This window comes from Gopherus flavomarginatus, chromosome 4, assembly GCF_025201925.1.
Source record: "Gopherus flavomarginatus isolate rGopFla2 chromosome 4, rGopFla2.mat.asm, whole genome shotgun sequence".
Classification (NCBI taxonomy): domain Eukaryota; kingdom Metazoa; phylum Chordata; order Testudines; family Testudinidae; genus Gopherus; species Gopherus flavomarginatus.
Genome location: NC_066620.1, coordinates 88,794,092 through 88,808,358, shown reverse-complemented (window position 1 = coordinate 88,808,358; position 14,267 = coordinate 88,794,092). Strand labels below are relative to the sequence as shown.

At 40.5% G+C, this 14,267-nt stretch overlaps 1 protein-coding gene across 25 annotated transcripts in view; it reads left to right on the top strand.

The window, feature by feature from the left end:
* AFDN (afadin, adherens junction formation factor) overlaps positions 1–12,836 on the top strand; it is a 214,021-nt gene extending 201,185 nt beyond the window's left edge. For 12 of the 25 annotated variants that reach the window (XM_050948994.1, XM_050948986.1, XM_050948997.1 and 9 more), the window contains 3 exons: positions 491–1,001; positions 8,640–8,724; positions 10,597–12,836. In XM_050948994.1, the coding sequence (XP_050804951.1) occupies positions 491–1,001; positions 8,640–8,724; positions 10,597–10,741 (741 nt within the window). In that variant the 3' untranslated portion in view covers positions 10,742–12,836. Of the gene's footprint in view, positions 1–490; positions 1,002–8,639; positions 8,725–10,596 lie in introns of those variants that run through there. The other 13 variants (XM_050949007.1, XM_050949005.1, XM_050949003.1 and 10 more) reach the window with 3 other exon arrangements.
* The last annotated feature ends 1,431 nt before the right edge of the window (positions 12,837–14,267 follow it).

The window sequence follows — 14,267 nt, the reverse complement described above, 5'->3', positions numbered from 1 at the left end:
TTGTAGACTCAGTGACCTCAAAAGGTCTGTTGATGACTATTCAGGAGGGATAAGGCAAAGTTGTACTCTCTTCCAAAGTTCCTTTCTAAGATGACCCATTTTATTTGTTTTCATTCGTTCTTAAATACTTTGCAGCTTTGCTAAATGCTTACTTTATCAACTCTAACTTTATGAAAGATGAGTGCAAGGAATTCCTTTAGTCAGTACAGCTTTATTTCTGTTAACACAAGTATGTTGTCAGCATAGAGCACGCATCAGCTCCAGAAATAACTCAAAATTAACATTGTGTTACTGGACAATTCTGTCATTTTCACATTAGTAAATATACTCTTATTTTGTATAATGATTTGGAATGGTTTCCTTTCCCATGGCAGGGGAAGGGAGATGAGAGGATCTGTTCAGTGCTCTTGTGGAGGGAGATGAACCCATCCTATGTTTAAATGTTTCTCTTGTTCTGATCACTGCACTTTTCTTTTCTACGAACCTACAGAGGCGACAGGAGGAAGAGTATTATAACCGTTTGGAAGCTGAAAGGCGTAGACAGCATGATGAGGCAGAACGAAGATTACTGGAACCTGACGAGCCTGGTCTGTACAGACCTCCGCTTCCACGGGAATATGAGCTCCCACCCCCACCCCCTTCATCTAATGCTCCTCCTCCCCCACCTCAGCGAAACACCTCTTACCTCAAAACACAGGTCCTCTCCCCTGACACAGTTTATACTGCCAAGTTTGTTGCATACAATGATGATGAGGAGGAGGATTCCACTCTAACAGGTCAGGATAAGTACTCCAGCACAAGAAAATCTTATGGTGACCTTCCTCCTGCCACCCTTCCGCCACAGCAGCTCTTCCGCCAGCCGCGCCCAGTCTCAGATGGCATCTTTCTTTCCACCTCATTCCAGCCACCCTCAGTCAATGCCAACAGTACTGCTTCCAAAACAAGTCATCCCCCTTCCCCATCAAACAAACCAAGTTTCTTCCATCCCAGCAGCTCAAAAGGTAGAAACAAAAAAATGAAATCAAAATCTCTCTCTACAAATCTATCTGCACATTTCCCACTGTGGTGCTGTAGATATAATCACTTATTCTGTGATTGATTGATTTATTTATTTTCCCCACTTGGTCACTATTCTCAGCTTGGTGATCTAACTTTAATCCTGATATCAATGTGAATGCTCCTATTTGTAAACGTTATAATCTTTCGAATTTCCTTGTTCCTTACCAGACTCTCTCAAAATCCCACCTTTCACACAATGAAGGAAAAACAATCAGTTTGACTGTTGCTCAACCAGTTCCAAGTACTGTTGGTTTTGGCTTTCATTCTGCACCGTCTCAGTAATTGTTTCTTCTTCTATTTTGTTGGCTGTGCCCTTGTTGCTTCTATACATGTTTTCTCTGAAAGTATAAAATACGTTTTCTGATTAATGGGGAGGGAGGGAGGGCTTTTCTTCTGCTTTCACTACTTGACACAAGGGGGACTCCTACTGATTTAAATATGGTGTGCAAATGGCTTTCAAAGGTCCCTTGTACACTTTTAAATCTTAAATATTCAAAATTAAGGTGTTATTTGGGGCTTATGGATGTAATGAAAACAATTTTCTAGGCAGCACATAGTAGTCATTATATTTCTGCATTATAGCGCAAGTTACCTTATGCCTGGGGGCAAGAACCTATTTTTCCATTAAAGTGCTTTTCTTCCTGCTTCTTCCCTCTTCCCAGCCTGTCTTATGTTCCTTTGTAGTCTCCTTCTCTTTCCCTTTACACTGCAAGCACACAACTACACTGGTAATTAGAGCTTTATTAGCAATTTAGTTGCATTAATTTTAGCACCATCCATTGCCTGCAAAGCACTACGGCTTTTCTTCTGACTGTACCCAGAACCTGGATGGTATCACAGACTGAAGTTCAGTGCTAGATTTTTTTGGATACCATGGCTAAGTAGGAGAAAGTTCATAACACTTGAGTCTTTGAGTATGTGTCAGTATGGATCTCATTATACATGGGCACGTGTGTGTGCATCATGCATAGGATTTTTTAAAATAGTGTCCATTGGGGCTGCACATGTATTCTATGCCTCTTTGCTCTCCTATGTGAGGGCATGGAAGTGGAGTGGCCACAACCCTCCCTCGGTTCCCTTTTACCACCCATGGCAGCAAGATGGAATCCAGTGAGTGTCCGACCTTCTTCTCCTAATTATATTTGTCCTTTTCTCAGGTAGTTTTTGGTAAAGAAAATCTATTTTCATCCTTCTTCTCTATTTTCTTGAATTTGGATGATCCCACAAAAAACAATCCATAACCTCCTGTATGGTGGGGTGATGCCTCTCACATCAACCATCATGGTGGACTCTGAATCTTCAGGCTTCAAACCCTGCCCAGCCTGCAACCAACTCATCCCCCTGGTCCATGGGCACGGTCAATGTCTGGTTTGTCTGAAGGACAGTTCAGTGTGCAAGTCCTCCCCAAGGACTCCGCATATCAAGGAACATGTGGCTAAAACTACACCTACTTGAACGGTGGTTGAGCGTCTTGTCACACCTGAAGGAGACTACCATCTCCAAGGTACCAAAAGGGTCACTGTCAACTACTTTTCCCTCAAGCAGACAATACAGTCTAGGGGCCAGACATGAAAGGAAAACAGGAAAAGATGTCATCAAAATTGGCACTAGCCGCATTACACAGCCTGTTTTGGCACTGGGGCCTTTGGTTTGGGTTGCTGCTACACCAAGACCAGTTCCAACACACCAATCATCACAGCAGCAGATTCAGAACTGAGGCTGATCCTCCAGCACAAGGACAAGATCAAAAGGCGGAATCCATATATGACTTCAAACTTTGAGACACACCATTGTATAAGGAGGAGAACCACCGTTCTTCCAAGGACAGGATATATAAGACCTCTGCTAAGGCAGGAGTGATGCACAGGAAGTTGACATTGGCACCAGTGAAGGCCTCAGTGCCAGTTAGGGACCAGAGAGATGCTCTCAAAGCATCAAGATCCCTCCATTGACATCGTTGGTAACAGAATGGCACCTGGCACTGGAGCGGGCTTTGAGGCATTGCCCCAAAGCACCATCATTTGAAGAGTATTCTTCTTCACCAATGTCTGATTATGCTTTTTCCTGGTATTGAACAGAGATGCCTCTCCCATGCTTTTTTAGAGCAACCGTAGAAGCCTGTACTGGAGAGCCTTCTCACAAAGCTTCACCACAAAAGAGATGGTAATGGCACTGAGCCAATCAGCCACAACCACGTCATACTAATATAACATACTTTCCTGGCCATATTAGGGACCATCCTCTGATGTGTCCTACAGCAGATCTCCCCCCCCCACCCCCCGTTTGTCCAAAAAAAGGAGGAGATTAGGCTGTCAAGTGGCATCACTACACAGGCCACCAACAACAGACTGCAGTGTCAGCATCCAGTGGTGTGAGCAGCAAAAGAACAGTAGCATTCCCATTCTCCATTGAAATAATACTCATTAGTTGTTCAGTGAGACTGGTATACCAGCCTCTGCCCCAGCAATTGACTATTTTAAATACTTGGAGGATTTCTTATTTTCTATCACTGAGATAATACATACTGAAACAACACTCATACAAGAGAAATCCCATAAAGTCAACATTTTGACTGTATCACCTAGGATTGCACTTCTCATGAGTGAGGGCATACTAGAACCATCTAAGGAGCTCTGACAAACCCCAGTTACCATTCAGCCCACATCTAAGTGGGTGGAGAAGTGTTACCAGGTTCCCCCCAAAAAGCTTTGGCCACTGTCACTCCCACCCAAATCCAGTATTGTTGGTAGTTGCAATAATGCAGGAAATATCTAAATTGATGAAAGGCACACCCAAAGAGAAAAATCCCCAAAAGGTAGACCTGTTCGAATGCGATACCTACTCATCCACCTCACTGCAACTCCATGTGGCAAACTCCCAAATGGCGTTTGCCAGTTTGACTTCCTGATCTGGGAAAAGGTGACTCTCTTCCTGTCAAAAGTATCTTGGGACACTGAGGGATTAAATCATTTTAAGTGTTGCCAGAACAATCCTATAGCTATCCATGAACACCTCTAACACCTGTGAGGTTGGTAACCAAGGTTGTGACCCATGAGGCAGGCCTCTTGGCTATTAGCATCTGAGATATTAAAGAGAGGGCTAAGAGACCATAAAAGAAGACCTCCTGTTTGAGGTAATGAAGCTCTTGAGCAAAAGAACGGATGAAGTGGTTCATTTTGTAAAAGACTCATGATCCTCCCCAAGGTCACTGGAAATTTATACACCACCATCTTAAGGATACCATACAAATATCAGCCTTAGCAGAGATAGTAGGCACATCCTGATTCTCAGGATAGGCAACCAGAGTACCCACCATGAAAATGATGGTGATACTCAGGGAAATGACCATCTTCTGCCTTCTCTGTGACCCAGCCCATCAACTAGGCAGCACATTTGACAGGAATGTGAGGAGTCACATCAGAACTGATCAGGAGACATCAGTGGTCTTTGGGAGCAGACTTGCTCCATTCCATTCCATTGGGCTTGGACCAATATCTCCATCAAATGGTGTTGGCAATTGCCCACAGCTAACTCATTCACTCCCACCCATCCCCCATCAACCCTCCGTTCCTGCCCATCTTCAGGGACCTTTCTTACGAGAGCCTGTTTCAAAAAGTTGCCTTGTTTCATCTAGGATCCACAGATGAAGATCCTCAGGATTATAGGGCAAGAATCTTTCTATTACTGATATTTCCTTATCCTGAAGAAGGGGTGATTTCATCCTACTCTTGAGGAGACTGAACAAATACGTGCACCACCTCAGGTTCAGGATGATAAGCCTTGCCTCCAACATCCCATCTCTTCAGGCTCAAGACTGCTTCCTTGCTTTCAGCGGCAAGATGCATACTTCCATAGAGCCACCCAGCCCACAGGAAGTACCTGAGATTTACAGTCTGACCAAATCCCTGACAGAACAAGGATCTGCCATTCAGACTTTCTGCAGCACCAAGTATACCTGTGAAATGCCTAGAAGTAGTAGTGGCTCCTTTGTGAAGGTAAGGCTGGATGGCTGCCTGTTCAGAGGCAGGCCTCAGTGGAAGGCACCAGCAATCCTGGAATGCACTATATCCGTTCACACAGCTACGCTTCCTAGTGAACGATGTGACTGACTCAGAGCAGAAAGAACATACCTGCCTAAGGACAGGTCCTAGTCAATACAAGCACTCATACTTCAGCTAACATGAAACATAGCTGACAGTACAAACATGTCTTGCAGCGTTAGGCCACAAGTTGGCATGCATGTAAATAACACCACTTGACAGACTTAAGCTCTGGCTCATGTCAGTGTACTCCCTTATGATGGCACAGAGACCTTCTTTCCGTCTGATGTCTCATCACTGCAGAATTGGTTTAGTGGTTGGAACCCGTAAAGACATGGAATGGATACATGTCTCAGTACCCATCCCTGACAAAGACACCGATCATGGATGCATTAGGAACAGATTGGGGGACTCATTTGGGCAAACTAAAAATTAAAGGAACCTGATCTTTAGGCAATATGAGATTATCTATGAATGTGCTGGAGCTCAGAGCCATCAAACTAGCCTGTATTGCATTCCTGCCTGTCCTCATATTCAGTAGTACAGATTTTCACACACATGACAGCTATGCACTACATAAACAATGGAGCACTTGCTCATCACCCCTTAGCATGAAGGCCATCAAATTCTGGACTGGTTGCCATCAGAATAGATTCCTTCCAGGAGTCAGCGACAATCTAGCAGGCTTCCTGAGCAGGCAATCTGTGACCAATCATGAATGCTCCCTGCACAGATTCATCATTGGAATAATATTCCATCATGGGGAGTCCGCCATAATAAACTTTTTGGCCACCAGGGACAATGCCAAGTGTCAGAACTTCTGCTTCAGAGGAGGGCTGAGTCCAGGGTCATTGCTGGATGTCTTCCTCCTGCAGGTGAACAGGCCTGCTTCTGTGCCTTTCCAGCGATTCCCAAGAAGAAAAGGGACATGGCCATAGTAATTCTCATAGCTCCATGTTGGCCAAAGCAGTTTTGTCTAACAGACCTATTACAGATGTCCATTCAACCACCTATCCTGGATCTGATCCCCCAGCACCATAGTCATATGCTCCATCCGGATCCAAAGTCACTATACTTGCTTGACTGTGTGGCTCTCGACTGGCTGAGTACAACAGACAGCTACTGTTCCATACAAGAATAGGAGATCTTGATACAGAGCAGGAAGAGGCTCTTGATATTGGTAGCTCAATATGGTCTGAACCCAGTTCAGGCCCCTGAACTAGGATGCTTGACTGCCTATTGCATTTAAAGCCAGCTGGCCTTGCAGTCAACTCATTTAAGGTCCACCTCGTGGCAACGTCAGCTTACCATCCACCTGTCCGTTCGTGTGTTAAGTCTGTCCTCATCCAATAGTATTGAAGTTTTTCAAAGGGCTATTACATATTTACCCACCAGTGAGAGAACCTACCCCTGCTTAAGACCTCAATATACTCCTGGGGCTCATGGAGCCTCCATTTGAGCCTCTCTGAATGCTTCTTGCATCACCTCTCACTAGACAGTGTTCCTAATGACTATGACCACAGCCAGAAGAATGAGTGAAGTTCAGGCTCTTATAGCCAAATGTCCCAATATGACTTTCCATAAGGACACAGTGGTGCTGAGACTCCACCCCAAGTTCATTCCTAAAGTGGTCTCAAAATTTATTCTGAAGGAATCAGCCATCCTGCCCGTTGTCTTCCCAAGCCACACTCTGTACTATGGAAAAAAGAGAAATTACATTCACTAGACTTATCCAGTATTTGATTACATTGGCAAGACTGAGCCAGTCAGGCTATCATCCTGACTATTTCTAATTTGACCTTTTAGAATGCCCAGGTAAAGTTATCTCATTGTAAAGGATATTGAAATAGATTACACAGTGTATTTTATTATGTTACCAACTGGCGGGCTGTAATACATTTCCCACCAGTTATATGGGTTTTGGTAACAGTTGAGGAACATCGTAGTATGATGTTCCACCTTTAATAACCTTAATACATAAGCCATACAATTAATCTTGATTACTTTATTTCACACTTTTAAAATAGTCTATAGGAACAGGTTAAACACTCCATCTGATTGCTCAAGCTTCTGTGAAGACTGCCTATGTAAAGTACAAAGCCATTTGCACAAAATGCAGAATTCGTTGTGCAGTTACCATCTGTCCATCTCATTAGCACTGTCACATTATTGTTCTTTACAGCTCTTTTCTGCTATAAATGCTGACATTGGTAAACCACGCTTCTGCAAACGGCACTCTCCCAGCTTCTTCCACTGGATTACTTAAGGAACTGACTTAAAACATTGGTTTCATCAAATTGAGGAATAAAATCTGACCAATTTTAACAAAATTAGATATGGATGTGAAAAGCCGACTTCAGACCTAGACTTTTTCAAAGTTAGAGGGGAGGTGATGGTCAGATATATGGGATTTAGGTCTGAACAAAAGATAATTAATTCTTCATATTACTTTAAGTATTAAAAGTGTTTTAAATATGATTTGAGCTACTCCTTTTTAGCTAACTATTGTAATTTACAGTATTCAATTGTTAAATGAGTACAATATATGAATATCCAAATGAGTTCTATTCTTTTACTGACATTTAACCTTTTAATTATCTCCGGTTCAAAATACACCAGTGGAAGAATCAAACATTTCTTTCTGTTTGGAGAAAGGCTCACAAGACATGACATATCCTATGTCAGGAGACCAAAAATATCTGAAAACCAATATGAGAATCATGACAGTTAATTTGACTGTCCTAAAAATACCGGTGATTTAAGAAACATACTTAAAAACGGACTATGATGATAAAACTTTTTTATTAGAAACCTGTGTTTAGTCTTGTTGCCTTTGGAGGGGATTAATATATTATGTAAAACTGTGTATCTTATATGAATTTAAAACTAAAGGTGCAGTGCTCTAAGTGTTTGTATGAAACAAGACAAATAACTACAGAAATGAGACATGAATAGTCATCGTCTAAACATTACAGGTTACAGAGTTTTTCCAAATATTTTTCACAACCTGGCTAAATAAAGATGAAATAACTTAAGAAAATTGGAATTGTCATACTGGCACTTACTAATGCTAGTAATATTTATCCTAGTTAAATTAGCTGGAGTTGCTGTTCTTTCTTCAATAAAACCTTGTGACAGAGTTCCACAGAAAAATTTTAGATGCACATAATCTAGACACTTAATATTTGATTTAATTTCTGCATTATCATAAATGAGCCACAAGATAAGTAACTTTATCATGATTTGATACATGTCAGTTTGTTCCAAATATAATTTGCTTTCTTACCCCTTAATTTTATTATTTATCAGGCAAAGTTGCAGTTTTAGGAAGAGACTGACTGCTCTTAACTGAATCATTGTTCTAGCATTCAGGCAAACCTCCAAAACAGTACTTTTAATTCCTTTTACAAAGTTTAGAAACCATAGTTTGAGAGTTTCACTCTTGCAAAGAGCACTGCACCTTTTTAAAAATAAATAGAAACTTGTTTTGTATTATAACTGCCATCCTTCAACTATAACTTTTATATTATTTTGCATAAGGACCAAATTCTTACACTGGATCAACAGGAGCAATTGTTGGAGTCCATGAAGTTTATCGGGATCCAAGAGAGAAAAGATCTAAAAGGTGAAATGAGAAAGAGACTCATAAAATATTAATCTGTATTCAGACTAATTAGCTGATCTCTAGAATATTTTTAATTTTGATAATACCATTTTATACCTATATCTATGTAAATCTTCCTCGATAGTGAATTCAAAAGCTCTTATTTAAGCCTAGAAAAGATTTTCAGAGAGTGTTAAGAATATGCAGGACAGCGTAAAACAATTTTACAGTTGGTTCTGGGATATCTTGGATATCACAAAATAGAATTTGGTTTTATATGCCTTTTCATGCATGTGGTATTTTAAAGTAAATTAGTGTTGTGATTGTGTGAGTAAACAGAGCAGTCATCACAAGATTTTTATTTTTTTTACTACCTCAACCAGATTATAAATTTGCACACACAGGAAGCAACACAGTACACTTTATATGGGATTTTTACTAAGCTTGTGAAGTGGACAGCTAACGAAGACTGCATTGCACATGCATCTGTGGCTAATTTAGCTGCATAGTGTATTGAAGGTTCACATTGGCTGAGGCAAGGATACTACCAGAGCCTTTAATTTGGTTCCTGCACATTGTAAGTTGAAAAGGTGTTGTGATGGCCACTGTGCACTTTGTAGGGTTCACAGAATAGAGACTCACTCTGGTGAGCCTTAAGTGGAGCCAAGTCTGACTGGGTAAGGGCCACAGTTCCAGACATATTAGCTGGTGAGGGAGGAGGGGGGACACAGAACTGAGTTCTCTCAGGGTTTGTCTACATCTACAATTTTGCAGCGCTGGTTGTTACAGCTGTATTAGTACAGCTGTATAGGGCCAGCGCTGCAGAGTGGCCACACTTACAGCAACCAGCGCTGCAAGTGGTGTTAGATGTGGCCACACTGCAGCGCTGTTGGGCGGCTTCAAGGAGGGTTCGGGGAACGCGAGAGCAAACCGGGGAAGCAGACCAGCTTCGCCGCGGTTTGCTCTCGTGTTCCCCGAACCCCCCTGCAAACCGCAGGGAAGGAGACCTGCTTGCACGGGGGATCGGGGAACGCGAGAGCAAACCGGGGAAGGAGACCAGCTTGATTACCAGAGGCTTCCTCAGGTATGCTGGGATACCTGCTTATTCCACGGAGGTCAAGAAAAGTGCTGGTAAGTGTCTACACTTGATTACCAGCGCTGGATCACGAGCGCTGGATCCTCTACACCCGAGACAAAACGGGATTACGGCCAGCGCTGCAAACAGGGAGTTGCAGCGCTGGTGATGCCCTGCAGATGTGTACACCTCCTAAGTTGCAGCGCTGTAACCCCCTCACCAACGCTGCAACTTTGTGATGTAGACAAGCCCTCAGTGTGGCAGAAATAGTTAACCAGAGAGGTAGGTAGCAGCAAGGATGAAGGAGGAGGCAGCAGAAGTACTTAGGCCACTCTACACTAGAAACTTTGCCAGTATAGCAATATCAGTTAGGGGGGTGATTTTAAATTTGATTTGATGACTGGTTGGCCAAAGTTGCCAAAGCACTTTTATCCAGTTTATTTCACTCTCAAAACCAGTATAAACTATACTGGCAAAAGAACTCTTTTGATTTGTATAAGGAGGGCTTGCCAGTATAGCTATATCAGCAAACCTTTGCTGGTGTAGACTAGGCCTTAGTCATCCTTTAATCCTTTTTGAAAAGTGCCAGGTAATCTCATCCACATGTTCAACTACCAGAGATCATCATAAATGACCTCTGTGTAATGGCTCATCTGAATGACAGCCCTGTAGTGTCAGCATTAAGAAAGAACCTTGCAGGACTTGAATCTTCCAGTTAGAAGGCAAGAGGGCACCAGATAAGATTATATGGATGCAAAGCTTTGATATAAAAGGACATTTAAAATTAAGTTTTGTAACAAGCCTTTTGTTTCTTTCAGTCAAGATACAGATTTACCTGGCGCACCAGAGAACTTGACATTCAGAGAGCGCCAACGACTTTTTTCCCAGGGTCAGGATGTATCCAATAAAGTAAAGGCTTCTAGGAAATTAATGGAACTGGAAAATGAGTTGAACACAAAATAAGATGAAAGCACCTATCAAATGTTACTGAAAGATCTCTAAAATAAGGGAATGGGATGGGGCTGTTCAAGACGAGAGTGTATTGTCTGTGAAGAGTGAGTTTGATTCCTCTGTATCAAAGACTGTTAATTGAGATTTAAAGATTTTGCAATAGCGTGAATACTGATTACTTTACCAAGAGCTTGTGGTTTATACAATTAAAGCACTGTAAAATTTTAATTATATGAATCACGTGAAGGTCACTTTTTTTCTTTTGTTTTGAGGGTTAACTTTTTCTGCAATAGACCAAGTAGCACTTGTCAAAGATAAGTTCTGTTTCCTGGTCTTTTACAGACATACTTTGTTTTAGCTGCTGAGCAGAGAGTGAGAATAGTTTGAACTGCCTAAATTAATCTGTGCACTAGCTGTTGATATCTATAGGTTGTTTGACACAGAAGCCAATCTCTGGGCTGTTTTACAAAGGTCTAATTTACATATATGTTTGATATACTGTATGATGTTCATACAGACTATAGGCATATCAGTAAAAACCTCTTATCCTTACCTAGCTTTAGAGTAACAGGATAAAGTCTTTGAGTGAAACAGTTTTAATCCTATAGGTGTTTTATTTGAGTCTAAAATAGATGCATAACATAAACTGTTTAATCCATAACCATGGAAGAGCATATACATACATACATACATCCCTCTTGTAAATGAAGTGTTTGGTTTACAAACCTCCTTTTAAAAAAAACAAGAACAAAACTGTGGAGATGAAAAACCTTAGGGTTTTGTTTTGTTTAACACTGTATTGAAATAGCAGAATATAACAAGCAATAGATAATAGGCTACCTTAGTGGCCCTATCATAGCTAGGACCAAAATGTTAAATGTTCAAGATGGAGGTAATGATTCCGGGTCCAAAGCTAGCAGAACTAAGGCATGCATTTGCCAAGGAGGGTATCAGAGAGAGTATTAAGCAACTAGCCACAGAGCATCATTGATAGAGTTTGTTATAGCAGCTGAGCTACATACTACTTTTAGAGAAGAAAAATGGCATAGCATACAGTCAGACTGATGTTTGAAACATCAAATATGATGTTGCTGGCTGCAAATATGAATTTGTCAGTGAGATGGCTTGACTTATTATCCTAACAGCACACACCATGATTAATATTGAGAAAGTTGTGCTAGTCAAGCTGTCCTTCGTGTATCTGGTTTTACTTGCATCCTCTTGTATTGTTATATACTGTAGAGAATCTTCTCAGCAGTTCAAGCTATTTTTACACATTATAATAGCCTTATTTAATTTTAAATTGTTGAATTCTTTTTGTTGCTCCCACTGTTGTTTCTTCAGCTATGCATATATGGCTGATGTTGGGGATAAGGACCTCATCAGAGTTTGTTTCTCTTTGTGTGATGTTAAGACAAAATATTATATTGTGATTCCAAACAAATTTTCTATTTGCAAAGCCCTAAATTGGGCTTTAGATGATTTTTCTGTATCATATTGTTCTCTTATAAATATATATTTAGGGACTTATGCACACTTCCAAATACAGAGGGGTAGACTTTCACTGCCTTAGAAAAGAAATCACTTTTAATAAGAGTTGTATGATAAATAAATGCAAGTTAATGAAAATTGGAGTGTAAATATTTGTTTTTACATATTTCAGGTTTCTTATTTGAAAGTGTGCTTTTACCGTTTCACCTGTTAAATATGAAGTAGGAGATTAAACCGATCGAAAGTGTTAATGAAGGATTTGCATGCTTGCTGTGTCTGTTAATCAGGAAAAGCAAGCCTCTCCCAATTTATCTTGAGAACACTAGCAGCCTTACAGTGACAAATACTCTTTTCTTCAGAAAAAAAAAATTTATGCTGTGGCTGAAATACTGTTGCTGCTAGAATCTGAAAAGGCTTCGCAAAAAAATACATATAAACCTTCAGTTGAGTGGATTTGGCCGCTATTGGGCATTCGGGTCAAGTGTGAATATGTGTAAAAGTGCTTTTCATATTTGTCTGTGCATTATTATGGAAAAACATGAAAACTGCTGTAGTTTCCCATTTCTACTGTATTTCACTTGCAACCTATTTTTAATAAACTTTGTATTGTATTTAATGTTACGTTTTATAGAACTTTTTGTAATTGTTTTTTTATTTAATGTTGTATTAACACATTCATACCATAAATTACTAATACTCCTTATTATACAGCTACCCTATAGGTAGTCAAAGAATAGATACATAACTTGCTTTTAAAAAAGTATGTACAAAATCAGCGTAGCCCACATTAGAGTAAATGCTGGTTAACTGATAGATCTCAAAAAGTAATTTTAAATGGGGAATCATCCAATGAGATCCCACAGGATCTGTCCTTGGCCTAATGCAATTCACTATTTTAATCAATAATCTGGACCAAAAATAGAAAATCATTACTGGAAAAATTGAAAGTTGACACACAAATTGGAGGGGTGGTAAACAATGTGAACAGGTCAGTTTTACAGGTTGACTTAGATTGGTTGGTAAAGTGAATGACATACTTTAATACATCCAAATGGAAAGTCATACATCTAGGGACAAAGAATGTAGATGGGAGACACTATTTTTCAATGCAGTGACATTGAAAAGGGCTTACGGGTCATGGTTGATAACGAGTAGAACATAACCTTGAAGTGCATTGAGAACCAACACAATTCTATAAGCAGAGAGTCAAATAGAGTAGAAAGGTGGTATTACCTCTGAATATGGCATTAGGAGGCCATTCCTGGAACACTGTGTCCAACTCTAGCAGCCACAATTCAGAAAGTCTTCAGTAAAGAGCAGAAAGAACAAGTAATGAGAGAGTTATGAAGCTCAATTTATTAGCTTATCCAAGATCGGTGACTTGATCACAGTGTACATGTACCTACATGCGGAAGAGGTTTCTGATATTAGATGGCTTTTTAATCTAGCAGAAAAGGAATGATGAGATCTAATGGTTGGAAATTGAAGCTAGATAAACTTGGACAGGAAATAAGGCACACATTTTTAACACTGAGGATAATTTACGCTTGGAATAACTTACCGAAGCAAGTGGTTGGATTCTCTGTCACTTAAACTTAGAAATCAAGACTGGATTGTGAATCAGAGCCTTTCCAGTAGTTTTCATATCAAATACCACGTATGTGCATGGTGCTTTTCTGTAAGAAATCTTTAAACTAGCCCTGAAAATTTTGGGGAAAAATGAGCAATGAGAGGACATAAATACAGGCTTTTCTCATTGCCAAAATGAAGGCACAACTTCCATATTCAGAAAACGTTCCTAAAATAACAACCTGTTTGAAAAATCAAACTCCACCCCTCCAGAGGGGAAACGAAGCTTTTATTATAACATTGGGGAAAAAAAATCATTAAATGGTGCACAGATACCCATAATTCAGTAGTGGACCCTCCATGACGTAGCATGTGTTACCACTATTAAACTTAATCCATTGTTGTGATTCCTGGAAGGATTAAGCTATTAGTATCTGTGGTGCAGGCAGGTCAGGTGCCAGCTCATGCCAAAGTCCCG